The 27,908-nt window shown below is 50.6% G+C and overlaps 11 protein-coding genes across 11 annotated transcripts; 4 read left to right on the top strand and 7 right to left on the bottom strand.

Moving 5' to 3' along the window:
- Positions 1-98: 98 nt before the first annotated feature.
- P168DRAFT_288781 (uncharacterized protein) lies at positions 99-887 on the bottom strand. Its single transcript, XM_024836869.1, has one exon. The coding sequence runs from the start codon at positions 550-552 to the stop codon at positions 211-213; it is 342 nt and encodes a 113-aa protein (XP_024695478.1). The 5' UTR covers positions 553-887; the 3' UTR covers positions 99-210.
- A 1,707-nt stretch (positions 888-2,594) lies between these two features.
- tom40 (TOM complex pore protein TOM40) lies at positions 2,595-4,642 on the bottom strand. The gene is made up of 3 exons (XM_024836868.1): positions 4,014-4,642; positions 3,283-3,930; positions 2,595-3,204 (listed from the first exon to the last, which is right to left on the bottom strand). The coding sequence occupies exons 1-3, from the start codon at positions 4,314-4,316 to the stop codon at positions 3,094-3,096; spliced, it is 1,062 nt and encodes a 353-aa protein (XP_024695477.1). The 5' UTR covers positions 4,317-4,642; the 3' UTR covers positions 2,595-3,093.
- Positions 4,643-5,337: 695 nt separating this feature from the next.
- Positions 5,338-11,205, top strand: P168DRAFT_309670 (6PF2K-domain-containing protein; the record flags this gene model as incomplete). Its single annotated transcript, XM_024839322.1, has 14 exons — positions 5,338-5,351; positions 5,522-5,710; positions 5,785-5,820; positions 5,876-5,973; positions 6,083-6,252; positions 6,316-6,396; positions 6,451-6,558; positions 6,607-6,726; positions 6,790-7,164; positions 7,216-7,392; positions 7,447-7,639; positions 8,321-8,529; positions 8,629-8,769; positions 8,844-11,205. The coding sequence occupies 14 exons, from the start codon at positions 5,338-5,340 to the stop codon at positions 11,148-11,150; spliced, it is 4,218 nt and encodes a 1,405-aa protein (XP_024695476.1). The 3' UTR covers positions 11,151-11,205.
- A 3-nt stretch (positions 11,206-11,208) lies between these two features.
- On the bottom strand, positions 11,209-12,479 carry P168DRAFT_288778 (putative ABC transporter). Its single transcript, XM_024836867.1, has 2 exons — positions 12,164-12,479; positions 11,209-12,101 (listed from the first exon to the last, which is right to left on the bottom strand). The coding sequence occupies exons 1-2, from the start codon at positions 12,303-12,305 to the stop codon at positions 11,395-11,397; spliced, it is 849 nt and encodes a 282-aa protein (XP_024695475.1). The 5' UTR covers positions 12,306-12,479; the 3' UTR covers positions 11,209-11,394.
- A 317-nt stretch (positions 12,480-12,796) lies between these two features.
- On the top strand, positions 12,797-14,362 carry P168DRAFT_249790 (tRNA dimethylallyltransferase; the record flags this gene model as incomplete). The annotated part of the gene is made up of 2 exons (XM_024834189.1): positions 12,797-13,001; positions 13,070-14,362. Coding segments are annotated over exons 1-2 (1,395 nt in total), but the record flags the coding sequence as incomplete, so codon positions are not given.
- A 657-nt stretch (positions 14,363-15,019) lies between these two features.
- On the bottom strand, positions 15,020-16,611 carry P168DRAFT_280257 (DXO/RAI1 family decapping nuclease; the record flags this gene model as incomplete). Its single annotated transcript, XM_024835859.1, has 7 exons — positions 15,020-15,183; positions 15,242-15,541; positions 15,594-15,764; positions 15,824-15,927; positions 16,134-16,165; positions 16,227-16,469; positions 16,537-16,611. The coding sequence occupies 7 exons, from the start codon at positions 16,609-16,611 to the stop codon at positions 15,020-15,022; spliced, it is 1,089 nt and encodes a 362-aa protein (XP_024695473.1).
- Positions 16,612-16,991: 380 nt separating this feature from the next.
- P168DRAFT_288775 (protein GET4) lies at positions 16,992-18,507 on the top strand. Its single transcript, XM_024836866.1, has 5 exons — positions 16,992-17,067; positions 17,145-17,194; positions 17,284-17,540; positions 17,634-17,786; positions 17,843-18,507. Exons 2-5 carry the CDS (start codon positions 17,151-17,153, stop codon positions 18,406-18,408), a joined length of 1,020 nt encoding a protein of 339 aa, XP_024695472.1. The 5' UTR covers positions 16,992-17,067; positions 17,145-17,150; the 3' UTR covers positions 18,409-18,507.
- On the bottom strand, positions 18,221-19,358 carry P168DRAFT_120134 (uncharacterized protein). Its single transcript, XM_024832613.1, has 3 exons — positions 18,762-19,358; positions 18,637-18,705; positions 18,221-18,571 (listed from the first exon to the last, which is right to left on the bottom strand). Exons 1-3 carry the CDS (start codon positions 19,141-19,143, stop codon positions 18,474-18,476), a joined length of 549 nt encoding a protein of 182 aa, XP_024695471.1. The 5' UTR covers positions 19,144-19,358; the 3' UTR covers positions 18,221-18,473.
- Positions 19,359-19,366: 8 nt separating this feature from the next.
- P168DRAFT_249783 (replication factor C subunit 4) lies at positions 19,367-20,958 on the top strand. The gene is made up of 5 exons (XM_024834188.1): positions 19,367-19,681; positions 19,738-19,958; positions 20,010-20,109; positions 20,171-20,593; positions 20,648-20,958. The coding sequence occupies exons 1-5, from the start codon at positions 19,593-19,595 to the stop codon at positions 20,871-20,873; spliced, it is 1,059 nt and encodes a 352-aa protein (XP_024695470.1). The 5' UTR covers positions 19,367-19,592; the 3' UTR covers positions 20,874-20,958.
- P168DRAFT_288772 (polysaccharide deacetylase family protein) lies at positions 20,949-22,262 on the bottom strand. Its single transcript, XM_024836865.1, has 4 exons — positions 22,093-22,262; positions 21,447-22,024; positions 21,274-21,377; positions 20,949-21,220 (listed from the first exon to the last, which is right to left on the bottom strand). Exons 1-4 carry the CDS (start codon positions 22,196-22,198, stop codon positions 21,088-21,090), a joined length of 921 nt encoding a protein of 306 aa, XP_024695469.1. The 5' UTR covers positions 22,199-22,262; the 3' UTR covers positions 20,949-21,087.
- Positions 22,263-23,010: 748 nt separating this feature from the next.
- On the bottom strand, positions 23,011-27,705 carry P168DRAFT_309663 (amino acid/polyamine transporter; the record flags this gene model as incomplete). Its single annotated transcript, XM_024839321.1, has 7 exons — positions 23,011-23,957; positions 24,022-24,216; positions 24,276-24,548; positions 24,609-24,630; positions 24,699-25,008; positions 25,871-26,646; positions 26,738-27,705. The coding sequence occupies 7 exons, from the start codon at positions 27,703-27,705 to the stop codon at positions 23,061-23,063; spliced, it is 3,441 nt and encodes a 1,146-aa protein (XP_024695468.1). The 3' UTR covers positions 23,011-23,060.
- Between the last annotated feature and the right edge of the window lie 203 nt (positions 27,706-27,908).

Here is a 27,908-nt window from a genome sequence, read left to right as displayed (position 1 = left end):
AACAATACCATACTAATACTTGTGACTAGTACCACAACTTACCTAACGTTGTACCTAAGGTACCTAGGCTAGTGGCCTAGTACCGTATAGTATCCTACCAGCCTCCTGTGGATGGTACCAATCATGTTCGCAACCGCGCCATGGGAGGGGATGAATCAACCTGACTAAAGCAAAGTTTGGATAACTATTCTATATTACTAAACATCCTGTCTATATTACAGCAGCACTGACACTACTCATAATAAATCCCAAGCATATCATGAAACACAGCCAGGAGATTCCATATCGTTCCCTTCCTTTTTTGGCGCAGAACGATGGTGGGTGTGACTGTGGAGGAAAGAAGAAGCTAAGCCTAGCACCAAAGAACCCCACGCCCGGTAGAGAGAGGATCCCAATAACCATGATTTTGGTAGCAGAGCATTCATTGATGATGTAACTTGTCTTGTACCCACAGGTTATGCATTGTTCTCGGTAGGTATAAATGTCGCATGACTGCAGCTCTAGAGGGCAGCAGCCTAGCAGGCTCATGAGCACCCACCGTAAGATAGTCATTCGACGGTTATTTATACTAGATTCTTATTTATAGCTACCGGTGCTTCTTGACGTGCTTTTACTTACTTAGATGACACATATACAGCAGTACACACTGCAGTGTATGCAGCATAACAGCTCTATGAATAAGGTGGAACTTGACAGTAGACCGACCCAAGGAAACCTCCCTTCCTTTCCCCCGATCGGGTCATTGCGCCTCGGTGCTCGCCCGACGAACATTACAGAGTCCGATCAAACTGTCGGAATTTGGTTGTCATCAACAAGAGAGCTAGGAAGAGCAAGAGAGCCAGGAACTGCCCTGATTAGGCACATCTGGAAGTAGAAAAATCCGTGAAGCTTCATTAATGTCACGTTGACGACTATACTAGAAAGAGATAGTGGCAAGATAGGTTGAAGGACAGTCTTGGTACTTCACTAGATGGTAAATATGATTGGCAAAGGCCTAATAGCCCTGTAACACATGATATCATGGCTGTGCTAGTGGTTATACTTGTGGTGTGTGATATTTATTTATTATTGTTGCATTCTATGCCAGAAAAATTATATGTTGGTACCCGAACGTATGACCTGGACAAGGTATCTTCGCCCCTCACCCTGAAATCAGACATCATTCCATTGCCACACAGATTGATGAGTGACGATTTCCTGAATTAAAACCCAAGAAAACAACATCAGAGGCGCTGCGCAGGTCCATTACCAGCACAGTGAGAAAAAGGGAAGAACCAATCAGGAAAGCAAGCGAGGATAAGTCGGAGCAAATCATCAAGTCCGTAGTTTACCTACCTAGTTATAAGTGCCTGCTTAGTTTACGTAGTTAGCGTTGTGCGCACCGACGAAAAAGAGGCCGCTGGAAAGTAATGATGTCATGGTGGAGACTTGAGGAGAAATCGCTACCAACACCCAGACCGACATCTTGACCAATTGTCAGTGACAGACTGTCTTTTCGTCGGATTGATTATTTGCCTTATTTAGGTTGGCTGTCCAATGATGATATTTTGCAGTGGCCCAAACCTTCCGAAACGAAAGCAAACATGATATGGGACCACATGAGCCAACTGATCAGAATTGGTGCCCGTTGTGTAAGCAAATGATAGGGAATAACTCGCTGTGGGGGACTTCCATCCATGGAAGGTACACCTCAATGCTCGAGGATATCATTATCAAGAGTAACCGAGTTATTCTGCCCCCCATATATCCAAGAGTGAAATATACAGGATATACATGGAACAAGGAAATTGTCGTGGCATTAAAATTATTGATCGTTATGCATGAAATGATGATTAAATTGTAGGAGCGTGGGTATATATTACTGACTCCACCTTAATATCTGGTAGAGCGCTATATCAGTAACTCGTGCTTCCTAGAGCCCGAAACACTCGGCTACAAGCTACCTCATCCCTAGCCGTTACGGGTCTTGCTACGATACTCCCGATGATGACTGTATGTAGTCGTGTTGACCACACTTCTAGGCTGGAATTTGTAGATGGATGAGACATGCAGTAGTGCCTTCATAATGTAATCCCGCCTGGCGGTCGGTCACTTTGTCTGACTGACTATCTAGTAGCAAAGCGAACAGGTCATGCCTGTCAATCGTGTGCCGTGCTGCCAAAAGCAATATAAACTAGGTCCCTAGGTATTTGGGGACTTGTATGTGTTGTGTATCGCGCGACTTGGTGGACGTTTAGGAGATCATTCCCCTTTTCCTTTCTTTCTTTCCCCCCTTCTTCTTCTCTCACTCTTTCTTTCTTTCTCTCCATTTCTCTATCTCGCTGGGTTGGTAGGTTATAGGGCAGGCACAGCGATGAAGAACATCCAAGTTCAAGCCTCACAGATTCGACAAAGGCCGATATACCATTCTCTCAACCAGGGAGAAGCAACCCTTGCCGCAGACTACAATCCTGGGTGCACGACTTGGAAAGAACCCCTTGAACTTGCTACATTAATCAAGACGACGACCCGATTTTAGGATGCTTTTATCCAAGCTTCGATACTGTTTCCTAAGGGAGCCTTGTTTTTGCAAACAGAATACAAACAAAGCACACAAAAGACCAAAACAACTGTTTTACATTGCCCATCTATGATGCATGAACAAATTAAGAAAAATAATGACCAAATACCATATTCCCGCAAAAAGTTCCATGCATGCTCAGCGACCCCGTTGTTCAGCCAATATAGTCATCAAAGGAGATGGGAGGAAAACAGGAAGGATAGAGAGACAGGAGAACGGTAACAGACGAAGCAATAACATGAAAAAGGATAGAGAGGCGGGAATGGTAGTGTGAGCATGCCGAAGATGGATCTATACAAAAGGGTGGCTCCGTGGCGCCAAAACGACTGCGTCTCCGGGCCAGCAAGCCGCATCCGAGTAAACCACGATGATACACCATCTTCCAAACATACACCGGAGGAGTTGAAGAACTAATAAAACAATATGACGAAAAAGGTATAAGCTGATGGGTGGGCAGAAGAGTCGAGACGGATCCCTCCCACCCCCAAGAGCCAGGTGAGCCTAATTGACCGCAGTTATGTTATGTGGGAAAATTAGAACGGAGGAGGGATCATGTTGCCCTGGGCTTCGAGCTTGTCCTGCTGTTCCATCAATTCTTCACCGGCGATCTCAAGCGAGACAGCGAGACCGAGCTTCGCCGTTTGCTAGAAAGACGATTCGCGTTAGAATACAACGAACACACGGTGGATCTTCCGCAATGGAAAAACAGGGCTTGAACTTACCTTGGCCTGATCAATCTCGCCCGCAAAAGTGAGAGCCAAGGGCATCGCTATCCGCTTCTCAAGGAGACAGCTGACCTTTCCGGCGCTGTCGACCTGGGCACGGAAGGTAGAAGCACGGAAGTCGTACTTGGCACCGATGGAAGTAGTGCCATCCTTGCTAGGTCCACCCATCATGACAGCGGCAGCGTTGGGAGCAAACTGGAGGTTCATATCGACACCAGCCTCGACGCGTTCACCGAGCTTTCGCCAGTAGGAGGCAGAGAGGACACCCTGGGCCTGCAGCTGAGCACTGGCGATCCAATCGCTAGTCTTGTAACGCGCACTGTAGGAAAGAGCAGTCTCCGGACGAGTGTTCATACCCTGACGCTGCCAGATAGCCTCGAAACCAAGAGCCAAGCTGGGGGTGATGGACTGAAGGTAGCTTCCCACGAAGATACCAGTCAGGCCACCTTCCAGGCAAGACGGGTTGAAGGCCTTGATCGATGCCGAAAAATCGTCACCAGTGTAGTCGTTGTCGATCTGCATCAGACCCTGGCTCGCGCCGGCCATGATCTGGGTGTTGGTCTTGGTGACCAACTTGGGAGTCCAACGATAGTTGCCAACAGCGGCGAGAGCACCATCGCTTCCGAAGTTACCTTGCATGAAGACCTTTTGGCCGGAATTATAATGTTAGCATCATTTCCATCAGATTGCGATAGCAGATGATGATAGGAGGGCATATTGTTTTTTACCTTCGGGCTTCCATACATGGCCGAGAATGCATACGGAGGCAAGTTCCCGGACGAGCCCATGGAGAAGGCGTGCGACACGCGGAACAGCGGAGACATGCCAAAGACCTTGGTCAAGTCTGCCCGGAGACCCGAGAACATGAAGTTGGACAGCAGAACATCCTTCTGCACCTCCCTAGCGATGTTATCCAATGTTCCTGGGTTGGACAGGCCGAGCGCGGCCCTCCGATCCGAGAAGAGGTTGTATGCATCCTGCACGGCGGCGGCGACGGAATTGTCCGTCAAAGGAGATAAATAGTCGGCCATCGTAGCTGTGTAAGGAAAATTGTTTAGTGGACGGTCGTTATTGTTGGAATCAATGAGTCAAAGAGCTTCGACAACGGGCTGTATTTGGAGAGGGTGACGGTGTTTGGAAAACAGGACAAGAAAGGATTTGAGAACGGGCCCCGAGGTATGAGAGTGACTGACAGGCTTAGAACGGGAGTCGAGGGGGTTGCGAAAGAAAAAGAGAACACCAAAAAGGTGCTAGTTGATTGCAGACAGAATCTTCGTTGGTCTGCTCTTGTCGGAGGTGAAGGAGAGGTAGGTCGGAGTGGAAGGGGGATGGACCAGACAGTTCGTTGAATCCGAGACTTTCAGACGAGCTTCCCGGGGTTGAAAAAAGTTAAGCCCAGCCAGTCATCAGTTCTTTCTGCCTGTTCGGTCCGGCACCCATTCTGCACGGCTGGTCGCTGTGTCCTCCCGTAGCCCTCGCTGGTTGCTGCCTGAGGCCATGAGGCATGCAGGCTTGTCTGTCGCTGCCTGAGTTGACTGCTGGTTCAAGTCAGGTCGATAACTACTACCTACTCCGTACTAATTCATGCTATTATATCATCGTTGCAGCTAAGAGCACTAATCTACCTCTCTGGTACTCCACGACAAAGTTACTACTGTACTTACTACTACCTACCATTTGGGTCCCCGGAGTGACGCACCTTGCCCCGCCAGCGGACACCTCCAAATTATTTCTCTTATCTTGACCTCTTCTATTCAACACTCCTGTCATTGCACCTCTTACAGTGTCTAGTTTCAGAATGGATCGATTCTTATGAACTCTCTACGACGTACCTTTTCGAAGCAATAAAGATCAGCTAGTCCGCCCTCTGCTACTGGGATCGGTTACGATTTGAAGTGAATTCCCGACTCTCTACCTAGGTCACCGGGTCCGACTTAAGCCGGCATTCTCTTAGCCTCCTAGCTCACTAGGTGCTCCCAAAGTTCCCACGGACCAACAGGCTTTGTTCTGGAACTACTGTTGGTGAATATATTGGTTATTATAAACCTCGTCATGGATACACTATTGTGAGTTTGCCGTAGCGATCCCCGCATTGTCTCTCGTTCTCCCTGAATGTATCCTCGCTATTGGCGGGGAAGGGAAGGGAGGATGTGCTACCCGGATGAATCCACTTATACTGCCTATTGTGTTGCCTCTCTATCTGAGGTGTCAAGATATATGTGCTTATAATTTCTAGAACGGCAGATATTGTGGTGAATTCCCCACGGTTTCGACGCAAGTCGTCGACATTTGTCGATGCGATCCATGATCTACCGGAAAAGGCCGATTTAGCCCCGGCTCAACTGTATAGCACGGAATCTGGACGACTGTTCCACTCGGGTCGGATTGTCATCATTACAGTAGGGCTACCCGCGAGAGGCAAGACGTTCGTGAAACCCTACTTTGTCTGGATTTTCTCTCTCTCTGATAGTTATCGCTGATCTTGCGCGTCATCTCCAGGCACATGTCAGTAGCACTGGCACGATATCTTCGATGGTCGGTACATCACTCGACCCTAGTGTGATGCTCAACTCCTCTGACTGGTTTATAGGCTCGGTGTCAAAACAAGGATATTCCATTTGGGAGATTATAGACGTGCCACAATCCCGTTTGGGGAAGATATTCCCGAGGATTACTTTTTTGTGAACGGTAAGGGTTCATTATTCTCGTGGACTCCTGGACTGTCTTGAGCTCCACTCTCGAAGCTTTCGATTATCGTTAGTCTTTATGCCTTGCGTCCTTTTGCTAATTCAAACAGCGTCTGCTTCCTCCGTACTCCTGAGACAAAAGATCGTCAAAAAATGCCGAGAGGACATATACCAGTTCTTGAATGAAGAGAATGGCCAGATAGCGATATATGATGCTGTCAATCCGTTGCCCTCCGGACGGCGATCGCTTGCGAACGAGTTTGCGAAACATGATATTGAGGTATGTGTGTCTTGGAGAACTGTTGCGTGAGGAGTATAATTGGCTCACCCATTCTATTCTTAGACGCTATTCATTGAATCGTGGTGCGATGACGAGCGTATCATTGAGGAGAATGTTCGCAGAGTAAAGATATCATCACCGGACGTGAGTTTGGCTTACTGTTTCCCGGTTGTGAAATGGACACTGATTCTGTTATAGTACGTAGGATGGACCTCTGAAGATGCAGTCAAGCATTACCTTACTCGTATCACTGCTCGGATCCCGCAATTTCAAACTATGGAGGAGAAAGATCTGAATTACATTAAGGTCCAAGCACGCCACCCTTTTCGTTGCTTATACGCTAATTCATTGCAGATGATCAATGCTGGAGAACGACTGATCGTCAACAACCGGAGCTTTGGATATCTTTCCAATCGAATCGTATTTTATCTCTTGAATCTTCATATCAAGTCTCGGCGTACATACTTCGCACGTGTGAGCGCACCCCCCTCCACGTCTTATTCACCCCATGTATTCTGACGATATTTGGACAACAAGGCCGGTGTTTCTTCCGGAGCCAGTTCCTACAAAGCAGATGCCTCCTTATCGGAATTAGGGGAGGATTATGCAAAGAAAATGACCGAATGTTTGGTGAAGCACAGAGAATCCGAACGACAGGAAACTATCAACCAAGAAGGAGCAGATCATGTGTTGAAGCCACTGACGATCTGGACCTCCACGAGACGCAGAACGGTTGAAACCGCGAAGTATTTGCATGAGTCTGGGTACAAGGTTCGACAAAGATCCCAGCTCAGCCAACTGAATCCGGGAGTGTGTGAAAAGATGTCCGAGAAGAAGATCCGAGAAGAATATCCCGACGAGGTAGCCAAACATGAGCTTGACCCATACCATCATAGATATCCTCGGGCAGAGGTGAGTTCCCAGCCTCTCTTAGACGCATCGTGCGCTAATAAAAGACTGCAGTCATATCACGATCTTGCCGTACGGCTTGAGCCTATTATCCTGGAACTTGAACGCGAACAGAATGATCTCCTCATTATTGCCCACGAAAGCGTTCTAAGGGTTCTCTACGGTTACCTTATGGCATGTAATGCTGCGGATATCCCTTTTCTAGAATTCCCACGGGACGAAATTATCGAGGTGAGATTCGGATCCTCGGAGGATTGAGTAACATCGACTAACACTCAATTGTAGATTATTCCTGAAAGCTACCAGAACGAGGCACGCAGGATTCATATTCCTGACCTCCCCAAGGAAATTATTCCCGGTTCACCTGAGGACATCAAGATCCCCGTGCCTCCGAGCGGGGTAAGCACCCCTTCGATTGGAGGGATAGGCAGCCCAAAAGACGGCCTCTCGACACCCCAGAGTGGCCTTCGAACTCCGCGTGAGCCCGAGAGAATTTCTCAGCAGCATGTAGAAGATGTTGTTTAAGCTTCTGTTCCGCGCTGAAACACCCTGGAATAAGATTGGACGGCGTTGTTTCCCTGGCTGGGCTCCCGATCATTCAAGAGACATATAGATAGTGCATGTACATCCCTACACAAGCTAGCCTCCGTGAAGCGTAGAAACAAAGACAATATTGTCTCCAGGTTGGAGTTCATAAGTCTCTTCTCCCTCCAATTCCCAGTCGGCGTCGTTGATCAAAACGAGGATGCCCGGTCTCCTGCCGTCGACAGTTAGTACTATCCCGCTAGTCACCTCAGGGGCCCACATACACATTTCCTTCCAGGATGAATAACTCTTTTCTCTCGTCCTTCATGAGATTGTCGACTAGGTACCCTAGCAGGAAAGAGATGTTCGGCCGGCCACCTTCGTTCTGTCGCGCGGGGAGAGCAATAGAATGTTTGCGCTCGTTATCGAAAAGGATCTCCAGACCCCCTCTATCAAAGAAAATGCCAATCAGCGATGAATGACCCATGATTTCCTAGCGAGGTTGGGAAACTAACGTGAACTCGACTGTGATCGGAATAGATTCGGAACTATTCTGCCCCGCTATGGGCTGTTGATTTGAAACGCTTGTAGCAGACATGGCTAGAGAATGCGATAACAATTAATAACAGTCTAGGGTATGGTACAATGAGACCTTGGTTTGATACTAATTCGCATCGAAAAGAACGAGGTGGGGAAGGAGATCTGAGGTACGGATATGGCCCAAGAGATTGCGGTTCTTTTGAGAGGTTGACCGCGCTTATCGATAAGCCAGTCTGTACCAAAAATCATTACCCAATTCCCCCCCGACGGAACAATTTATTCGTTTCCTGTGTCCATGCGACAGTGATTCCACCTCTCTACCCCCCCAGATTTATTTTCCGACTATCCGACGCAAAGGATCAAAGAGCTTAGGCGAAGAGTTCACATAGGATTTGGGCCCAGAATTCGAGCTCCATGGTCTCTATCACCACAGACTACATCAGCGTGGGGGGCAACCGGCACCCGGCCGCGGCGGACTGGGACGTTCGGTCGGGGGTGCTCGCCTTTGGCGCTGATAATAACGTAGCGCTTTGGGATCCTGCGGTACAGTGAGCCCCTATCAATAATGTCGGATTTTTCGCAATTCCATGGGGTTGATGCTGATAATTTACGCGCAGGATGATTCTCAACGCGGGGTCTACTCTCTTCTCGTCGGCCATGGCGACAAGGTCACCGCTGTCCGCTTTTACACATGTCCGACGACAGGCGCTACTTTCCTTCTGACCGGCTCCGTCGATTGCACAGTTCGGTTATGGCGAGCTCATTCCGACGATCAGCGTTCCTTTACCCATGTGTGTACTTTGGAAGGTCACACCGGCTCGGTCAATACACTTGCAGTGGCACCCGGTGCGAATATCGTTGCATCTGGTGCGGCGGATGGGACTGTTAGGATTTGGAGACTGTGTGCGGGTGAGTCGGTATATGGGGAGTTGGTCGAAACCATTCCCATGAAGCCTCGGTTTTTCCCGCTGGCCCTAGCTTTGCAGTCACTCCAGACGGACGGCAAAGATGGAGCCTTGGTCCTGGCAGTCTCTGGCACGACCAATGCTATACAGATACTCGTGGCTGAATCCACGACCAACGTTCCTGCGTTCAAACTTTCGGCTGTGCTATCCGGCCATGAGGCTTGGGTGCGCTCTTTGTCCTTCACACAGGACAAGCAGAGCAAGGAGGGGGACTTCCTGCTTGCTTCATCTAGTCAAGACAAATATATTCGACTCTGGCGACTGCATCGGGGAGAACTTTCCCAATCCATCTCCGAAGACGAAGACGCAATCCTAGGAGGAATGGAACCTACACTCTCCAACAAAGCCCATCAGTTCGAAGTGATGAGCAATAAGTATTCAATCACGTTCGAAGCTCTTCTGTTTGGCAATGAGGATTGGATATATACCACAGCGTGGAATCCGAGCTCCGAAAGCCAACAGCTCCTCTCTGCTTCCGCGGACAATACCCTAACCATATGGGAACAAGACTCTGTCTCTGGCGTTTGGATACCCGCCGAAAGGATGGGAGAGATCAGTGTACAGAAGGGATCAACTACGGCGACCGGGAGCACCGGTGGGTTTTGGATCGGCCTCTGGTCTCCAAACGGCAAACAAGTTGTGAGTCTTGGTCGAACGGGCAGTTGGAGAGCATGGAGCTACGACGCCGACGCCGATATGTGGATGCAGAGGCTAGGCATAACTGGACATGTGCAATCGGTCAATGGCATCCAGTGGGAGCCCACCGGAGGCTATCTCCTTTCTACTAGCGGTGATCAAACAACACGTCTCCATGCACCGTGGCTTCGGGATGGCCAAAAGTCGTGGCATGAATTTTCCAGACCCCAAATTCATGGCTACGACCTAAACTGTATCGGCACGTTGGGAGCGACGCGTTTCGTTTCTGGCGCCGACGAGAAACTGCTGCGAGTCTTTGATGAGCCAAAACCCGTCGCACAAATGCTACAGAACCTGGCTGGCTTTCAGCAACTAACAGAGAGCGAGCTGCCGGATACTGCCCAGATTCCAGTACTTGGGCTTTCCAATCAGTCTACGGGCAAAGAGGCACCGACCGATGGGGATGAGGTAGATGATGCCGGCGTTGGACAATCTCAGGAAAGCCAGCAATTGTTGGCAACTTCCACCCACCCTCCGCTCGAAGACCAGCTGGCTCGGTATACACTGTGGCCGGAGCATGAGAAGCTCTATGGGCACGGTTATGAGATATCCGCCGTGGCCGTCAGTCATGACCGGACACTCATCGCCACCGCCTGCAAAGCAAGCTCTATAGACCACGCGGTAATTCGCCTATATGACACATCTGACTGGCATGAGATTCGACCCTCTCTTGCAGCTCATTCTTTAACCATCACGAGCCTGTGTTTCTCGAGTGATGACAAATACCTTCTTAGTGTCGGGCGAGATAGACAGTGGGCTGTCTTCTGCCGCGACGAACAAGAACGATCCTCGTTCTCACTCATGATTTCAAACCCGAAGGGCCACTCCAGGATGATACTCGACGCCTCATGGGGGCCGATGTGCGAAAAGCCTATTTTTGCGACAGCAGGACGCGACAAGTCTGTAAAGATCTGGCAAAAAGCAGAAGGCTCATTTGTATGCAAGGCGACTATCCAGCTGAAATCTCCCGTCACTGCGATTTCTTTCCTTCCCCACCAACACAACGGGCACCTGATTCTTGCTTCTGGCGAGGAGAGCGGGGAGCTGTCGGTCCATCAGGTCGCGGTCGACAGCTTCGAAACGCAGCAATTGGCAAGCGTTGATCGGGCCATGTGCCCCTCAAAGGCGATCACGGAGCTCATGTGGCGACCACTGGGCTCTAGGCAGGAGGAAAGCACATCGCCAATGAGCCATTTTGAGCTTGCTGTTGCAAGTGAAGATACGTCGATGCGCGTCTATAACATTTCTGACATGGTTTTATGAAGAAGGTGTGTATATACTTATTTCCGGGGTAGTGAGTAAATAGAGTGGAGTGGACGAGCGAGAAAAGTTATGTCATTTATAATTAGACTCTAAAGACCTGGTAGAATGTTGAATGCGTGCAGCCATCCCTGGTGAATCTTGGGTCCGTGAAATCGCACAATGTACATCATATCGCTATCCAAGATTGAAGCCAAGTTGAACCTCAAGGTTTCGGAGTGAAGAATATAGACCGAGGGAAGGAGGCCTATGCCCGCTTTTCCAATCCATAACCGCCCAGCCCCTCAAGAGACTCATATGTCTTACCCTGATTTTGTCGACCATTCCGGGGCCCTCTAGCCTTCAGGTCCTCCTTGAGCCACTTAAGGACAATCTCCCCAAGCCGACTGTTTTCCGACGACCCGTCCGTCTCCTCATTGAATTTTTCAATAGGACCCCACTGTCTCACATTCCCAAGATGCATGTGCACCAGGTGCGTCGGCCACTTCGACAGATTGTCCAGAATATGCGTCGCATACACGACCGTGCACGCCCGCGTCTCGGTCTCCCGCTTCAGGAACGAAAGGAAGTCACTCCGGGACAGCAGGTCCAGATCGACGGTGATCTCATCGAGCAGCAGGACCTGCCAGGGCCGAATCAGACCCATAGCCAGCTGCACACGACGCCGCTCGCCGTCCGACACAGCGTGCATCCGCCAGCTGAGATCGATGTCGAGGATGTCGACCAGTTCATCGCGACGGTTGGGATAAGCGTCTCCGCCGATGGACGCGAGGAGGGTCGGCACGTCGATGTCCGTCCGCACGATGTGGTTGAGGACCCATTCGGCGCCGAGGTAGGTCACTCCGTCTAGACCCTCTTGGAAGGGGTCTTTGCCGCCGACGGTGATCGTGTTGTGCGGGGAGAGACGCTTGCCGGCTAGGAGACGGAGGAGGGTGGTCTTGCCCGCACCATTGGCTATTACGGTGTGAGCGTTGTAGTAGACTTAGGAGGGGCTGTTCTTTATTGTTTTTCTTTACCTCCAATTAGCAGTGTGCGGCTTCCTGCAGGTAGGTCGAGATTGATATCGGTCAAGCCGGACGATCCATCTTGGAACTTGTATGATAGGTGGTTCACCTGGACGGATGGTGCATTGGAAGTTTGCTGGGCAGAATCCACCATGGTGAATGCAAGAGATAGATATGTCTAAAATTCTATCAAGAGTGATAGTCTAGTCGCTTGGTGGAATCGGAGATTCTTTCTTATCTTATTGACATCATTCATTAGGTCGTATTTGACCCCTCATGGATGAGGTAATAGCCCGTTTTGCAAATTACCCAGCTACTGATACTTTACAATATAGTCAGTTTGAGTCTCTATGATCAGTAGATAGAAGATCAAACCAGATAGAACATTATATTCAAGTGTCTTTTTTATCACAGTATGGAATTGATCGGGAGAATATCTGTTGGTATTATAATGTATTGCAAATATGCTTTTTCCGAGACGTTAGATGGCCGGATTGTTGACAATCAATATAAATTACCAATTTCTGCCGTAATTTAAAAATTGAAAAACTGGAAACACCTCTGACGCTCGGAGCACGTTAATCTCCGCGGCCTCATTTTTCTACCTCCGAGTTCTATATGCCAATTCATAACCGTCCACGAACTGGGCTGAATCGCCCACATCTACATTTTCCTTCGCTCCCTCCGATGTCATACATCTTCCAAATGGCTCATCGGGCTCCATGATGCTAAGCAGTTCCCTCATCTCATGAACTATCTCTCCCGTTTATTCTTCCCTCGCAAACGCCTATCCGCCGCTATGAAGCCCCTCATAGCTGTCGTCGGTGCCACTGGCACAGGCAAGTCCAAGGTGAGTGGTACTGCATGAAAATCTCAAAGCAAACACCATCGGGGATAGTCACTGACGGCTGTAGATAGCTTGCAGTGGACCTAGCATCTCGTTTCAACGGTGAGATCATCAACGGCGACGCAATGCAAATGTACCGCGGTCTCTCCATCATCACGAATCAGATCCCCGTCGAAGAACGAAACGGCATCCCACACCACCTGCTGAGCTGCGTCGAACTGGACGAAGAGCCGTGGCGCGTCGGCCTGTTCAAGAAAGAATGTCTCCGCATCATCCAGGAAATACACGACAGAGGAAAACTGCCGATCCTCGTTGGAGGAACCCATTATTACACGCAAGCTGTATTGTTCAATGACCAGCTGGTTGGTGACGCTTCTGCCGCGCTCGAGGAGCTAGATGGCCAAGCGAACGGAGAACCGATCGAGCCTTCTACGAGATGGCCCATCCTCAATGCGCCTACCGAGGTGATCCTACAGAAGCTGCGGGAGGTCGATCCGGTAATGGCGCAACGCTGGCATCCGAATGATGGGCGGAAAATCCGCCGCTCTCTCGAGATCTATTTCCAGACTGGGCGGCCGGCCTCGGAAGTCTATGCCGAGCAGAAACGCGCCAAGGAGGGAGCCCTGACGTGTAACAGCTCCGATGGCACGGGCCAGCTGCGGTTTCCGACGATGTTCTTCTGGATCCATTCGGAGAAAGAGGTCTTGAATTCGCGCCTCGACGGACGCGTTGGGGTCATGCTCGAGCAGGGATTGTTGTCGGAAGCACAGCTTATGTGGGACTATCTCCGAGAGAAAAAGTCACAGGGGATCACCGTTGACCAGACGCGGGGCGTCTGGGTCGCCATCGGCTTCAAAGAACTTGCACCGTATCTCGAGGAATTGCATAAGGGAACAGCGAGCCCAGAAGAACTGGAAGCCTTGAAGCGAACATGCATTGAGTCTATCAAAACCGCTACTCGCCAGTATTCCACGTCGCAGATCAAATGGATACGCAATAAGCTGTGGAGAGCTCTCGCAGCAATCAACGAGACATCCCGCTTATATCTCCTGGACAGTACGAACGTCGAAAACTGGACTGGTAGCGTCACAGATCCATCGGAGCACCTCGTTCGCTCCCTGCTTAGCGGCGAACCTACCCCTGATCCCAAATCACTCTCAGACTTTGCAAGGACAGTACTGGGCGAAAAGGAAGCAAAGTCGCGTGAAGAAACCGATCCTGGCTCAGAAACCATCACTTGTGACGTTTGCAAGAGGACTTTGGCGAACAGCGAGCAGTGGAACATCCATATCCGTGGCCAGGCTCACAAGAGGGTCTTGAAAGCTGCCGTAAGACGAGCACAACGCGAAGAGCGCATTGCAAAGGGAATAGAGGTACCAAAGCCTGCGAAAGTGGTAGACTGATTTGTTCAGAATCGACCTCGGCGGCACAGTGGTCCTACACCGTTTGAAACCTTGTGCTAGACTGCATGATGTGTCTTTCGGGGGGAGTATCTGGAATTGGAGGAACTTGTATGTATTGTACAGGATACAAGTGGACGACATGCACCAAATTCCAATCCCTTGCTGGGGCTTCTAACAGACTACCCATAACTAGATAGTGGTACATTATGTGCACATGAATATGATTGTTCATCAAGTCGGGACGGAAGTGTGACAATGCCTAATAGGAGCAGTGTAAAAGAGTCGCCTGTCCCTCTTATAAGCAACATGGCACATCGTCCATGCACCGCACCCGTTGCTATAGCAATTGGGATACCAGGAGGATACAACTTTACAATTCGTCTGCAATCGCAGAGAAGCACCTTAGATGGCACAAACCTTGCAAAAACTTGGACGATGCACCGGCTCTTCATCGGATATTGTTCAGGGGCCGCAAGTAGTTGGACATCTTCCCCGAGCCCTGGACTTTTACCCTGGGCTAAGTGACCCCAGATACCTGTGCTGGACACAACACTATCATATTGATAGCCGCCTCTCTTGAGAACGTCGTCAACTCGGGCCACGTGGGTTAGTAGGAAATCATGACTCGGCAGTTGCATTAGCCGATGCCCGCCATTCCAAAAAGGATGAAGAAATGATATCGCCGGTTCCGCTCTCCTCGACCTTGTAGAGCTCGATGAGTGAGGACTTCTCTTGCTTGCGGATTCGCCACGTTCCCCCTTCGCTGACGGTGGACTTGAGAACTGTTCTCGTAAGTTAGTCCGGGTTTTACGCAAGAGGGTCTCTCCTTGATATACATACACTCAAGGAATGCATCAGTGAAGTTGATACAGATGTTTCCATCCCAGGTGTTCCGACCAACTTTCTTGACTTTGCTAGGTATGCTGGCGGTTTCAACTTCCTCCAAACGACGGAGAATACCGTGCTGGTCGCGGAAACCAACAATGATCTTAGGGACGCCAAGTAGAAATGACTGTGCCCAGAACTTTAATAATTTTCGCTCATACTTAAACATGTCGCGATCATTTCGGATCTCCGCAGAAGTTTTGAGCTCTACCCAGTTAATAGGGTCCTCCTTACGATCTGGTTTGCAGTCCCACACTGGTAGCATGTTAGCGCTGAATACGCAAATCACGGGGGGCACTGTACATACAGGCATCTACCTCTCCGCCAATGACTAGCTTCGTGTGACCTATCCCGGTGCGAGCTACAGAACAGTATTGGGCGTTGTTGTTCACGGTTAGATCTTCCCGACTTTCAATCTCATGACGGGGTGTCGGATCCCACGGCTGGTCAAGTACCGACAAGGTCTCGAACTTGTATCCTGTGCAGGAATCAATGATTCTGAAACATCAATGAGGTGTATAATGGTATGTGTCTTACCCCAGTATGCCATCAATTCCTGGGATGCCATCCCAGGTGGCATTCTTTGGCTGTGTTGTTTTTGCTTTTGCTGGTTTTTGAAAGCGTTGTTCTCTTCGATGAAACTGCGAATGCATCAGCACCTAGTCCTAGAGACCCAAGGATCTGAGCAGCATACATAGTTCCCTTACAGCCGTCTGCGTTAGCTAGAGAGTCCATCGATGGTTTGGTGTTGGCAGCTCACCTGGAAGCACGTCGCATTCATTTCAAAGCTAGACTCGGATTAGTGGCAAAGAAAGATAAAGAGGAGACCAGAGTAGCGACTACGCACCCATTCATATTGTCAAATGGGGCCGTAAGGATCTAGTAATCGCAGCGGCATCAGTTCCATGTCAAGCAAACTATTGGGCTGGATGCGATTAACCTTCGTCATCATGCCACGCCAAGTAATGATGTCGGCTTCGCATTTCTTTCCTGTTTCCTTTTCCAAGGCTATGATACTCTCCAACAAAGCATCGAGATGTTCATCCCCGGCGTCATCCAATTTCTGGAAACTATCAAAGCCTTTGTTCAAATCGGCCGGAAGACTTGGTGGATAGTAGTACCGCAGAGACAGGTCTCCCAGATGAAACTCATGGTTATCATCGTACGAGAAAGAAGTTATTTCCTGAGAGCTGGTCAGAATGCTACATCCATATGGGCGCGGAAGCCATATGTAAGGTGACCCGGCTTACTCTGGGACGACGAATCGTCGTATTGGAGCCATAGAAGCGGCCAATTGGTTGGATGTCAAAAGCAGTTCGGTTCATCACTTATGTGGGTCCTCCTGAATACCTTGACAGGAGTTATCAGTACATTAATCTTGTGCTGGGTGGACGCGCAATGTTATATCAACAATGCAGGGGTCGTTGGATATCAAGGAACAAGATCTAGTTGAGGCAACGCGCGAAGCCGATGCCTATAAGTCAAAACCCACAAGCATAGACCTTCAGTAGATAAATTAGACCAGTGGTGGGTAGACGTCGGCCGATCTAGAAACCTTGCAATAGGAGACTTACGGCTCCTTGGGAGTAGCAGGGCGGACTCCGGAGTAGCTCAGCAGCGGGTTCCCGTCCGTCAGTCAGCGGGCAACAAGCACCACCGTGACCCGAAGCTTGTCCGCCCCTCCTCTCCCCACCAAAAAGCTACTGTCAACTCCAACAAAGCCTTGTCTCTCAACCTTCGGACTTTGATCAATTAAACAGTTGTCTTGAACCCAAAGATTTGTATGCGCAGCCCTCATTCGTTCACTTTCCTCGTTTCCATCTGATCTCCTTGACATCGGCCTCTGACGTGTTATTAGGTCACGATGACCTCCCGGATTGACAAGACGATTGCTCGACAGCGCGAGAAGTACGTGAACCTGATTCGGACCTTTTGCCTAATGTTATACAATGACTCTTGGTCGCAAAAACACTAACTTATTCCGGTATCGCACGCAGGATTGCTTCTGGGGCCTACTACGAAGCTCACCAACAATTGCGTGTCATCGCAGCCCGATACATCAAACAAGCGAATTACGATGCAGCGGCGGATCTATTAGCTGGCGGGGCGACGGCTCTCCTCAAGGCTGGCTCGCAACAGGGTGCGTCCGCCAGTGGTGGAGACTTGTCCATCATGCTGGTCACCGAGGTGTACAATAAAGCGGGCTGGGAGATCACTGGCGGTAGCGACGATGCCGAGGGGCGATCTCGTAAGAGTGAGTTCAACTTCAATGCGTCTTTCTACAGGAACAGACATGTTTAGGCTCTGATGTGATCTCGATTGCTTATATCATTTGGAACAATTGCAGAACGCCTCATCCAACTGCTGCGCGAATTCCCCCCCGAGGAGCCCACGCGAAAACGGTTCATTCAGGAGATCATTGGCTGGAGTGCAAAATACGGACCTCTGGAGAGAGGCGACCCTGACTTGCATCACGCTGCCGGGTCGGTGTATGCGGAAGGTTAGTGGCGTCATGCTGTCCCGGTTCATCGGAATCTCCTCTAACAACATTTGAAGACCACGAACCCTATGACGCCGAGAAACATTTGATCCTTGGCACGTCCGAGTCGGCGGAGACACTGGCAAAACTGGAATACGAGTGGTACACACACGACGAACCCCATACGGCGGCCATCTACGCATCCCGTGCGGTCTTTCCCTACATCTTGACCGGCAACCTTCGCAATGCCAACAAAGCCTTCCTCATCTTCACGTCACGACTTTCTTCTTCGAACCCTTCGCTAGGCGCACAGGACATCAGCAGTTCCAGCACGGACGCCCGAGTCTTCCCCGCGCTGCCCCTCCTCAACTTTATCAACATGCTGCTTCTTGCGATTCAGCGCGGAAGCGCGGATCTTTTCAAGCAACTTTCTACCCACTATGCCTCGCAAATCCGCGAAGTGGGCATATGGGATGATGCCTTGGCGCAGATTGGCGAGCAGTACTTTTCGATCAAGATCCCCAGACAAGGAAATCCTCTGTTGGATATGATGGGCAGCATGTTGTTCGGAGGTCAGGGATCGCAGGGTCAGGGACAGTCGAGGAGAGTCGAAGCGCCGCCGAAAAGTCTCGATCTGGATTAGGTAGATTGCCTTCGGATAGGATAGTTCGCATGGGCTGCGAACACTGACACCCAATACATAATTCATCATGCTCGCGAATTAGTCTCTGGTTCGTACATCCAATTGTCGTCCTGCAGCGCGGCAACTTTATTTCGAAGACTTTGTTGTATAAGATTGAGAATTTCTGTCGTAAGGTCAGTAAACGAGCTCCATGACATGGCATTGCACTGCATCCGGTTCAAAACATACCAGCCGGCTCGTTGCTCATTTGCCTGTTTCTATTCCGGCACATCATTTCCACCAAACTCGCCTCGATTTCTTGGACCGTCAGTGTACAACTCTAGACAAAGAACCAAGGCAATAAATGAACATACTCTCTTTTTCCCGCGTCCCAATCTCCGTCTGAGCCGTAGAATCAGCGCCAGCGCCCCCAGGCCCCTCTTCAACACCTTCCATCTCGTCACCCATATCCCCAGAGACGGGGGGCAAGACAGGAATATCAAGCTGATACGCGCCGTTCTGATCCCGCGTGACGATCTCCCCATTATCGACCGGTCCGGAACTCAGCGACGACGTAGACCCGGACGACGTAGATGTCAGCATACGGGAGGAAAGATCGGACATCTTGCTGTTTGCACCGCCATTCTGCATGGGTTCATCTGGTGTCGTGGCGGGTACAGGCCGTCTGCTTAGGTGGTGATGGAAGAGGTTGCGACGGACGGATGTTGTCCCCATGGTGGCGGGGTGTAGCTGCATGTACTGGCGCAATAGCAGTTCGAAAGAAAACGCAGGGGTGGGGGGTTAGCTCGGGATATTCGGACGATGCTGTTGGAGGCTTATGCGGCGGAGGGATGAGGTCGGGGGTTGTCGGTAGTGTACGGGAATCAACGGGAAGTAACAGCAGGTAACAGAGTCAATCAATTTCGTAGCGGCATTTGTAATTCAGGGACAGATATGAAGCTTATTGCACAGAGAAATCGGTATAATCCACGGAGTATGAAGGCGGAGGGATTCCTAAAATCCAAGGCAGAAAGCTAAACCGCTTTCGGTCAAATCAGAAAGACGCGTCGGTTATCGACTCGCGTCATTTGGCATTGTTCCCGAGCCTCCTCAGCGGCTACTCGTTGATAGTGGATATATCCGTCATAAACTACAAAACGACCGACAAGAAAGAACACACGGAAGCAAAGACAATTGAACCTACAATGGCCAAAGCCGAATCATCAGCCAGCGCCGCGAAGAATGGCCTCAAGGCCGTCACCGCAGGTGCTCCTGCAGACTATGAGCTCCCGTGGTGCGTATCCAACCAATTCCCCTCCTCTATACGCAGCGCTAACATAGATGACTTAGGGTTGAAAAATACCGCCCTGTATATCTCGACGACGTAGTGGGCAACACCGAAACGATCGAACGATTGAAGATTATCGCCAAAGACGGCAACATGCCGCACGTTATCATCTCAGGCATGCCAGGTATCGGAAAGACGACGTCGATTATGTGTCTGGCGCGGCAATTGCTAGGGGATGCGTATAAAGAAGCTGTGTTGGAGCTGAATGCTAGTGATGAACGAGGTATATTGATTACGTGCAGGGTGAGGTGATGCGGTTTCTGACAACATGTAGGCATCGACGTCGTGCGGAACAGGATCAAAGGCTTCGCCCAGAAGAAAGTTACGCTGCCTCCGGGCCGTCACAAGATCGTTGTGCTTGATGAAGCAGATAGGTGAGGACTGCTGGGTTTCCCATCTGTTCGATAGTTCATTTACTCACGGGATATTATCCAGTATGACATCCGGTGCTCAGCAAGCGTTGCGACGGACCATGGAAATCTACGCTTCAACTACCCGATTTGCGTTCGCCTGCAACCAGTCCAACAAGATCATCGAGCCAATCCAGTCGCGATGTGCTATCCTTCGATACTCCCGGTTGACCGATGGGCAAGTGGTCAAGCGCCTGAAACAAGTCTGCGACGCGGAGAAAGTGGAACACACGGAGGACGGCATCGCTGCCTTGGTATTCAGTGCCGAGGGCGATATGCGCCAGGCGATCAATAACCTACAGAGTACATGGTCAGGATTCGGTTTTGTCAGTGGGGACAACGTGTTCCGCGTTGTCGATAGCCCTCATCCTATTAAAGTGCAAGCTATGATCAAGGCTTGCTGGGAAGGCAAGGTTGATGCTGCGCTGGAGACGCTTAATGAGCTATGGTGTGTAATACCTTCTATTGCACGCTTCGAGGTCAATTTCACTGACATGAGCAGGACCTTGGGGTACTCCTCCCACGATATCATCAGCACGATGTTCCGAGTGACCAAGACCATCCCAACCTTATCCGAGCATTCTAAGCTGGAGTTCATCCGGGAGATTGGCTTTACGCACATGCGCATCCTGGACGGAGTGCAATCGCTCCTTCAACTGAGCGGCTGTGTGGCGAAGCTCTGCAAGATCAACATGAAACCGCAGCTTTTCGAGCCGCCAAAGGCCTAAGTTGACACGAGGAAAAATGAAATTTTGAATTTAGCATAGATTAGGCGTTATGGGGCCTGTTTAATGTATAGACATATTAGTCATTGAAGCTTTCTATAGCTTTAACTTCCAACACGCTCAAACTTGAGTTTAGGTGCCACCCAATTTAACTATATACCGGGTAATAGTCCTAGCCAAGCTGATGAGAGACCCCCCTTGATGGATGGGATATAGATTACTTCTTCGTGCCCGGGATCGCAGGCATCTTAGCACCGGCAGGCGGGGCATTTTTGCTCTTGAACTCGTCGCACATTTGCTCGAAAGTCACCCATTCGACGCCTTCGTGTTTATTGATATGTTCGATGATTCTGGACAGGATGAGCGTCTTGGTATATTCGTAGCAAGGGGGGATGTTACTCACCTTTCATGCATGAGGATAACATGGGGACGACCCGAGACGTCCGGATGGATGGTCATGGGGAAGACGAACTCGTCGTACTCTCGGTAAAAGTAGTCAAAATGATCCTTTGCACAAAAAACCCCCATTAGTCCGGCGTTATAATGGAATTGTAGGGAAAAGACGTCGAGACAAACCTTCCAAATATCTTCCACATCCCTCGGGTTCACCCATCCATGGCTGTTAGCCGACTTCTTGATGAACATCATCGGCGGCAAGTCATCGATATACCAGTTCCCAGGGATCTCCACCAGACCCGTATCCTGGCCCCGAACCAACGGCTTCATCCAAGTCTCCGCCTTCTGCTTATAATCAATCTTCGTCCACGAGTCTCCCGTACGCAGCCAATACATCTGACAATCATGGTGAGACATAGAATGATCGTATTCGATACCATACGAGAGCAAAATATCCGCCATCTCCTCGCTCGTCTCCCACCACGGCGCGACGGTCCCCCGCGGCGGTTTGCCGCAGAAGTCCGTCAGCATATGGTATGTCTTGTCTAGGATATCCCGCTGTTGCTCGATGGTCATGTCTGTGGGGTTCTCGTGGCTGTAGCCGTGCAGGCCGATCTCGTGCCCTGCGTCGCGGACCATCGCGCATTCTTCTGGGAAGGTCTCGAGCGAGTGGCCCGGGATGAACCACGTTGCTTTGATGTTGTATTTCTCGAACATCTTGAGTAGACGCGTGGTGCCGATGTGGCCGGCGAAAAGGCCTACATGAGTGTTAGCTCTGGCTGATCTCTTCCGGCGCAAAAAGAATGTTTGAGCGAGGTGTTCATACCACGACTGATGTCATTGGCGCTATCTTCTCCGCCGTACGATCCCAACCAGCCCGCGACGGCGTCGATATCCACTCCATAGCTGACCAAGATCCGCTTTTTGCCCATTGTGTCTGTTATCGAAAGCGAAGTATATCAATAATCGAGATCCAAATATATGGATATGTGAAGCTGGACGGGTTAGGATTTCTCAAGACGAAAATCGGAGGAGACTGCTATCCGCTCCTTATATGTTGGTGCGGGGAGTAGGTGGGGGGTGGGGAGAGTGGGGAGTATTGGCCATAGTAGCCATTTGAATGATCAATCAAGATAAGCAAAACTTCTCCTTTTCTCCGCTCTGATCCGAACTCTTTGGAAATACCAGGAATGTCAGTTGGATCAATGATGCTGTACCTGCGTGGACCACTAGGGTAGGTGAGCAACCATGGATCTCATACATATGCATGCGGGGAAGGTTATCCCTCTTATCGGCCACGCTGTGGACAATCGTTGTGGGATGAGTTTACTATCAGTGATGCGATAATAAAGATAACAAATTGATACGAATTTTGATCTTGTTATCGCCGACCTGTTTCTGTATTGTCTTGTTCGTGGACTTGTTGGAGACTTTGGAGAAGTATAATCGCGGCGTGGAGACGAAGCATTTGGTTTCTCCAATTCGCTGTTGGAACTCCAACCCATATCAATCGCCATCCAATTATGATTGTGATTAGATAGGGAGATTCTTATGGAGTCATAACCATGGAATGATACATAGTACGTGAATACCCGAATTTGTCTCCAAACGTCAACTTGGGGATGTTGGATGGAGAGAGGATTGGAACTCAACTCCACCCAAAAGTGGGGGTTAGATTGTGCTTGGTCCGAACTTACACAAAACCTACTATCCGAGTCTTGAATTGGTTCCTCATCTAAACAGTGCAGTCATTATGTACTACCGTCGTATACTCCTTTACAAGTATGCGGTATATCACTTGTCAGCCCTCCAGACCTTCTCAACCACAGAAGCAGCACCCAACACAACCTCCTCATGGAGTTTCCTCCCAATGATCTGCACGTTAACTGGGTGTCCATCCATAGACTGCGGGTCGTAGAGATTCCAGTTCCACGCGTCCAAGTCATTCCTAGGCTGATACGCCTCCGTCGGCCGTTGATCGATCTCCGCGCGCACGCGGTCAACAGGGAACGTAACAGCCGGATAGTCCAGTAAATTCCATATCTTAGTGTATCCCACCCACCGCACGCTCCGATGGGGAACAGCCGAATGGGGCGTCGTGGGCGCCAGGAGGACATCAACTAGCCTGCCCGAGGGGCCGCGAGCGGCATTCCATTTATCGAGGGATTTCTTCTGCAGCGCGACCTTCTGCTTGTTGAGCTGCCAGTACTCGTAGACGGAGATGGGTTTGCCGCGGTTGAGGAGCGCTTCGACGTGCGGTATGCACGGTTCTCCGGCGACGCTGATATCGCGACGGATGTCTTCGCCTCCGTCGACTGTGTAGTAGAGATCCATGAGTCGGATGTACTCGAGGTGGTCGGATGCGTCCCAGATGATGACTTCGTGGCCGCTGCGCTTCAGCTTCTCGGATAGCTCGAGAAGGGCCCTTTCCACTGGGGGGTGGACTTTCACGATTCCGTCGTCCAGGATCAAGCCGATTACTAGCGGCCGGGACTGGACTTCTTGGAATGCCGTCTCGTTCCACGGGAGAGGAGCGCATCGCGGGTCGGACTCCCACGGCTTCGAGTCGGCTATCAGACGGCTGACGTAGCAGATGGATGATAAGTCGCGCGCCATCGGACCCACAGATGAGGGTACATGCTCCTGTCCTTCTGTGGAAACCGGGACTCCATGGTAGGGGTATCTGGCGCTCTGTTGGGGGTCAAGGTCATTAAAATGCGTTCTTCAGTCCCAGAAAAGAACAGATGCTCCTTACGCTAGGTTTGAACCCGTAGAGACCCATCAGACTCTGCGGTATCCTTATACTTCCACCAATGTCCGTACCAAACCCTAGAAGGGATCCATGCAGGGCCAAAAGAGCACCCTCGCCTCCAGTCGAACCACCAGGGGTGAAGTTAGGATTCCGCGGGTTCACAGTCAATCCCCACAGGGGGTTACTGGTTTCGGCCCACTGTAAACCAAGACCGTAAGTCTAAAGCGTCTTGCCATTGGGAGGATAGATGAACGAACCATGATACTCTGAGGCAAATTTGTCTTTGCAAGAACCACAGCGCCCATGTCCCGCAGGATCTGAACCAAGACAGCGTCTTCCGTCGCCGGGGCGAACGAACGGCCCACGTAACCGAGAGTCGTATCGACGCCTGCGACGTTAAACTGATCTTTTACCGTGATAGGGACTCCGTGGAGTGGTCCTCTGAGTTGGCCTGTTTCCTTGAAGTGCGCATCTAGGGCGCGAGCTTGTGCCAGTGCATCTTCGAAGACGACTTCCGTGATGCAGTTGGTCTTAAGCATGGTGTGTTAGCTGTGCTGTAACGGTGGACTTGGACTATCAACGCCACCCACCAGTTGATGCGCTATAACAGCCCTAGATGCGGTTAATTTCGTTACGATGACCATCTAAGATCTTGTATGTTCAACGAGTGATGTGCGTACCTCTTGACATAAGCCAGAACGACATTCTCGACAGTGTACTTTCCACTCCCAAGTAGCTCCAGGAAAGCAGGAATGCTATCAATGTCGGTGATCTCCTGGCCCACAGGGTCATTGGCGAGAGCAGAGCGCTTATGAACATGGTCAACTTGAGGGGGCCGCTGGCCCAGGTCGAGAGCCATGTAATCCTGCATGACTTGGTCCCTCAGGGCCCGTTTCTGGGAGACCGTCTGCTCCCATGGTTGTATACTCCCCATGGTGGTTGATATCACGAAAGCCGGGTATTGTGCCTGTAGTAGGAATACGAAGTACTCTGGATCAAACAGTGGTCTTTTGCCGTCGTGTCAGTATTTATTGACTAGTCCTAGTCCTCCAGGGATATTAATCAAGTCTTGAACAATTGGGCACGAGTTATCAACAATCTATTTTCGACCAATTGTTTGATAATGAACTACCCCTAACGCGCCAACTTAGTCCATGGCCTATCTCAAGTCCTCCTCAATTCCGCGTACAAGATGCCGATACTTACCGGTACAGCGAGCTGGCAATAGAGCGAAATGTCGTGGTGATATGCGTGCTCGATATCGTTTCTGCAACCCCTCACCCGATAGGCTTTTTCCCTATTTTGGTCAATGGTGGGGTTGGTTTTATGCTAGCCTTTCCTGTATCGTGTATTGCATCTACCACAATTGGTTGCGATTATCGATTAAATTACATGCGTACCTATATCACAAGCGATCCGCGTAACTATGTATATCCATCCACCATGTGGCGGATCAAAACCATGGGGAATTCCTCCAATAATAAAACAGTAGTCGAAGACAAAAACCCAAATCTCAGATTTGGGTTCAACAGAACATGATCGGTGAAAAGAAAAGGGCAGTAATCAAAATGCCGGTCATAGGCCATGATGATCTTGATGCGACATCAGGGATTCTATGGCATGCCAAACACCTGGGTCAATGTAAAGGGTATCATATCCGGTAAGTAGGTTCACCTTATTCTAAGCGAACATATATTAAAGGCGAGTATGAGGAAATTCAAGATAGGGGCAAGGGTGCAACCCCTCGAGTGGTGGGTGAGGTAGAAGGAGAATAAGAATTGTGGAGAAAGAAATGAAGAACGACCTCGTTATTTCGACTGCCAGAACTTCCACCCAGGCAAAGATGTCCGACCGTCCCGTCGGTAGATGCGCCAAAAGTAAACCGGAATTCCGGCAACGATAAACGCCACCACGATCAGGGTTTGCAGAGGCTCCGCGATGACCGCTCGAGTGAGAAGGAACAGACTCACGCAGCAGAAGATGATCGGAGTCGAGATCCACGTCCGGTAAGGGCGCTCCAGGTGCGGTTCTCGGATCCGGAGGACAATCAAACCGAGCACCGTGAGGAAGTAAAATATATAGCCAGCAACGCCGTAGAAGGTGACGAGGGTTTTGAATTCACCGAGAATGACATATACCAGAGTAAGGCCGGAATTGAGCGCCATGGCGTTGATGGGTGTGTATCCGATCCGTGCCCCTTCCCCGAAGAGACGAGCGACTGACTTGCTCGCCCACGAACGACGCTGCAGTCGATTCGTCGACCCGCTGGACGGCGAGCCTCCAGTCCACAGGCTTCCAAACATCGAGGGCAGGTAGCCCTCCTTGCCCGCCGCATATACGAGACGTCCGCTGGTGAAGATGGTTGCGTTCAGGGCACCAAGACAGCTGGCGGAGACGATCAGGGCGAAGATCAGGGCACCAACGCTTCCGAATACCTTGTCGCCAAATTGAACGGCGATCGTGTTGCTCGACTCAATGGTCGAATGGGGCAGCACGAGGAAGTAGGAAACATTGGCAAGCAAATAAGAAATGATCACCAAGGGCATCGCCGTATGGATCACTCGCGGGAGGTCGCGATTCGGATTTTTGAACTCGCCCGTGACGTAGTTTGTCTGTCGAAGTGGTGAGCTAATTGTTAGGGAGTGGATTGGGAAGGGAGAAGAAGGTAAATCAGCCACGCACATTGTCCCAACCGTCAAAGGCCCATAGGCCTGCATACAAGGCCACCGCCCAAGCCGATACATCAGTGCTGGTGCCCTCGAACCAGCCAGTCTTCCACTCTTTGCTGGCACTTCCACTCGACGAGAGCCCGGTCATTGCCACAATGACTCCGATTATTGTGACCCCGAGCAGGGCGACAAACTTGAGAATCATGAAGAGATCACCGATGCGGGCAGCCACCCGAGTCGAGATGCAGTTCAACAGGGTCACTAAAAACAGACCACCGAATGCGACGGCTTTTTCGACCCAGGGGCTCAATGGGACTTCAGCACCCATGACGGCCCGGACCACGTATTCGCCAAAGATAATGGCGATAATGGCCGCACTTCCTGGTTTAAGCACGAGAACAGCACACCACGTGAATAGGAAGCCCGTCATCTCGCCGAAGATCTTGGACAGGTAGACCTGCGAGCCACCGTTCAAGGGGATTGCGCCCCCGAGCTCGGCATAGCTCGCAGCGCCCGTCCATGCCAAAATCCCCGCAACAACCCATGCGATGAGCGACGCCCCAGGCGACCCCGCATTGGCGTTGACTTGACTTGGGGAGGAAAAGATGCCGGAGCCAATGATCAATCCCACGACGAGGGACAGCCCATTCATGTAAGTCAGGGTCTTATTCCGTTCCAACGCCCCATCCGTGACACCGGCCTCGCGATCCAGTGTCGGTCGACCTCCCAAGGGCGCATATCCACTGGCGGTCTGAGATAAGGGGAAGAGGGTGTTTCCGAAGTCGAAGGCGGACGAGACGGAATAGGAGCGGGTCAACCCCGTGCGCTCCCCGAGAGGGTCTTCATCCTCCAGAGAGAGTTTGCGCGACGAGGAGATTCCCGAGGGAGACGACGAGCGAGACTCCCTCGAGTCGGGCGAGGAGGAGGCTAGCGAGGCGAGTTCGAGCGAGTCCCGAGAGGCATTGCGGTTGTTATTGCCCGATCGGGTACCAGCGGCCGGGAACGGTTCATGGGACATCACCGGGGAGGTTGCGATATACGATCCGATTGATAATTCGTTCGAGGATGTATTTATTTATTTGTTGGTCTCCCTGTTTGGCGCTTTGTTTGTTTGTTCCACTATCCAACTTCGGCGACTTTCGAGGAGAGGTCGTGGTTATGGGGGCGGCAGAACGAGCGACAGGACGAGAGGTGTTGGCGGGGGATCGGAGTAGACAGATT

This window comes from Aspergillus campestris (assembly GCF_002847485.1).
Source record: "Aspergillus campestris IBT 28561 chromosome Unknown P168scaffold_3, whole genome shotgun sequence".
Taxonomy (NCBI): domain Eukaryota; kingdom Fungi; phylum Ascomycota; class Eurotiomycetes; order Eurotiales; family Aspergillaceae; genus Aspergillus; species Aspergillus campestris.
Note: the sequence above shows the minus strand (reverse complement) of the source record. Positions and strands in the feature narration are given on the sequence as shown.

Excerpts from the sequence above, each read along its gene's own strand:
- P168DRAFT_288781 (XM_024836869.1), bottom strand. The coding sequence starts at position 552 with ATGACTATCTTACGGTGGGTGCTCATGAGCCTGCTAGGCTGCTGCCCT.
- tom40 (XM_024836868.1), bottom strand. The coding sequence starts at position 4,316 with ATGGCCGACTATTTATCTCCTTTGACGGACAATTCCGTCGCCGCCGCC. Across the intron at positions 3,931-4,013 it reads CCATGTATGGAAGCCCGAAG|GTCTTCATGCAAGGTAACTT; the intron begins GTAAAAAACAAT and ends TCCGGCCAAAAG. Across the intron at positions 3,205-3,282 it reads GCGAGATTGATCAGGCCAAG|CAAACGGCGAAGCTCGGTCT; the intron begins GTAAGTTCAAGC and ends TCGTCTTTCTAG.
- P168DRAFT_288778 (XM_024836867.1), bottom strand. The coding sequence starts at position 12,305 with ATGGTGGATTCTGCCCAGCAAACTTCCAATGCACCATCCGTCCAGGTG. Across the intron at positions 12,102-12,163 it reads CCGCACACTGCTAATTGGAG|CCAATGGTGCGGGCAAGACC; the intron begins GTAAAGAAAAAC and ends ACACCGTAATAG.
- P168DRAFT_288775 (XM_024836866.1), top strand. The coding sequence starts at position 17,151 with ATGACCTCCCGGATTGACAAGACGATTGCTCGACAGCGCGAGAA. Across the intron at positions 17,195-17,283 it reads ATTGCTCGACAGCGCGAGAA|GATTGCTTCTGGGGCCTACT; the intron begins GTACGTGAACCT and ends TATCGCACGCAG. Across the intron at positions 17,541-17,633 it reads CGAGGGGCGATCTCGTAAGA|AACGCCTCATCCAACTGCTG; the intron begins GTGAGTTCAACT and ends GAACAATTGCAG.
- P168DRAFT_120134 (XM_024832613.1), bottom strand. The coding sequence starts at position 19,143 with ATGCAGCTACACCCCGCCACCATGGGGACAACATCCGTCCGTCGCAAC. Across the intron at positions 18,706-18,761 it reads TGGGACGCGGGAAAAAGAGA|AAATCGAGGCGAGTTTGGTG; the intron begins GTATGTTCATTT and ends TGACGGTCCAAG. Across the intron at positions 18,572-18,636 it reads AATGAGCAACGAGCCGGCTG|AAATTCTCAATCTTATACAA; the intron begins GTATGTTTTGAA and ends ACCTTACGACAG.
- P168DRAFT_249783 (XM_024834188.1), top strand. The coding sequence starts at position 19,593 with ATGGCCAAAGCCGAATCATCAGCCAGCGCCGCGAAGAATGGCCTCAAG. Across the intron at positions 19,682-19,737 it reads GCAGACTATGAGCTCCCGTG|GGTTGAAAAATACCGCCCTG; the intron begins GTGCGTATCCAA and ends TAGATGACTTAG. Across the intron at positions 20,110-20,170 it reads GTGCTTGATGAAGCAGATAG|TATGACATCCGGTGCTCAGC; the intron begins GTGAGGACTGCT and ends GATATTATCCAG.
- P168DRAFT_288772 (XM_024836865.1), bottom strand. The coding sequence starts at position 22,198 with ATGGGCAAAAAGCGGATCTTGGTCAGCTATGGAGTGGATATCGACGCC. Across the intron at positions 22,025-22,092 it reads CGCCAATGACATCAGTCGTG|GCCTTTTCGCCGGCCACATC; the intron begins GTATGAACACCT and ends ACACTCATGTAG. Across the intron at positions 21,378-21,446 it reads ATGTGGAAGATATTTGGAAG|GATCATTTTGACTACTTTTA; the intron begins GTTTGTCTCGAC and ends TTTTGTGCAAAG.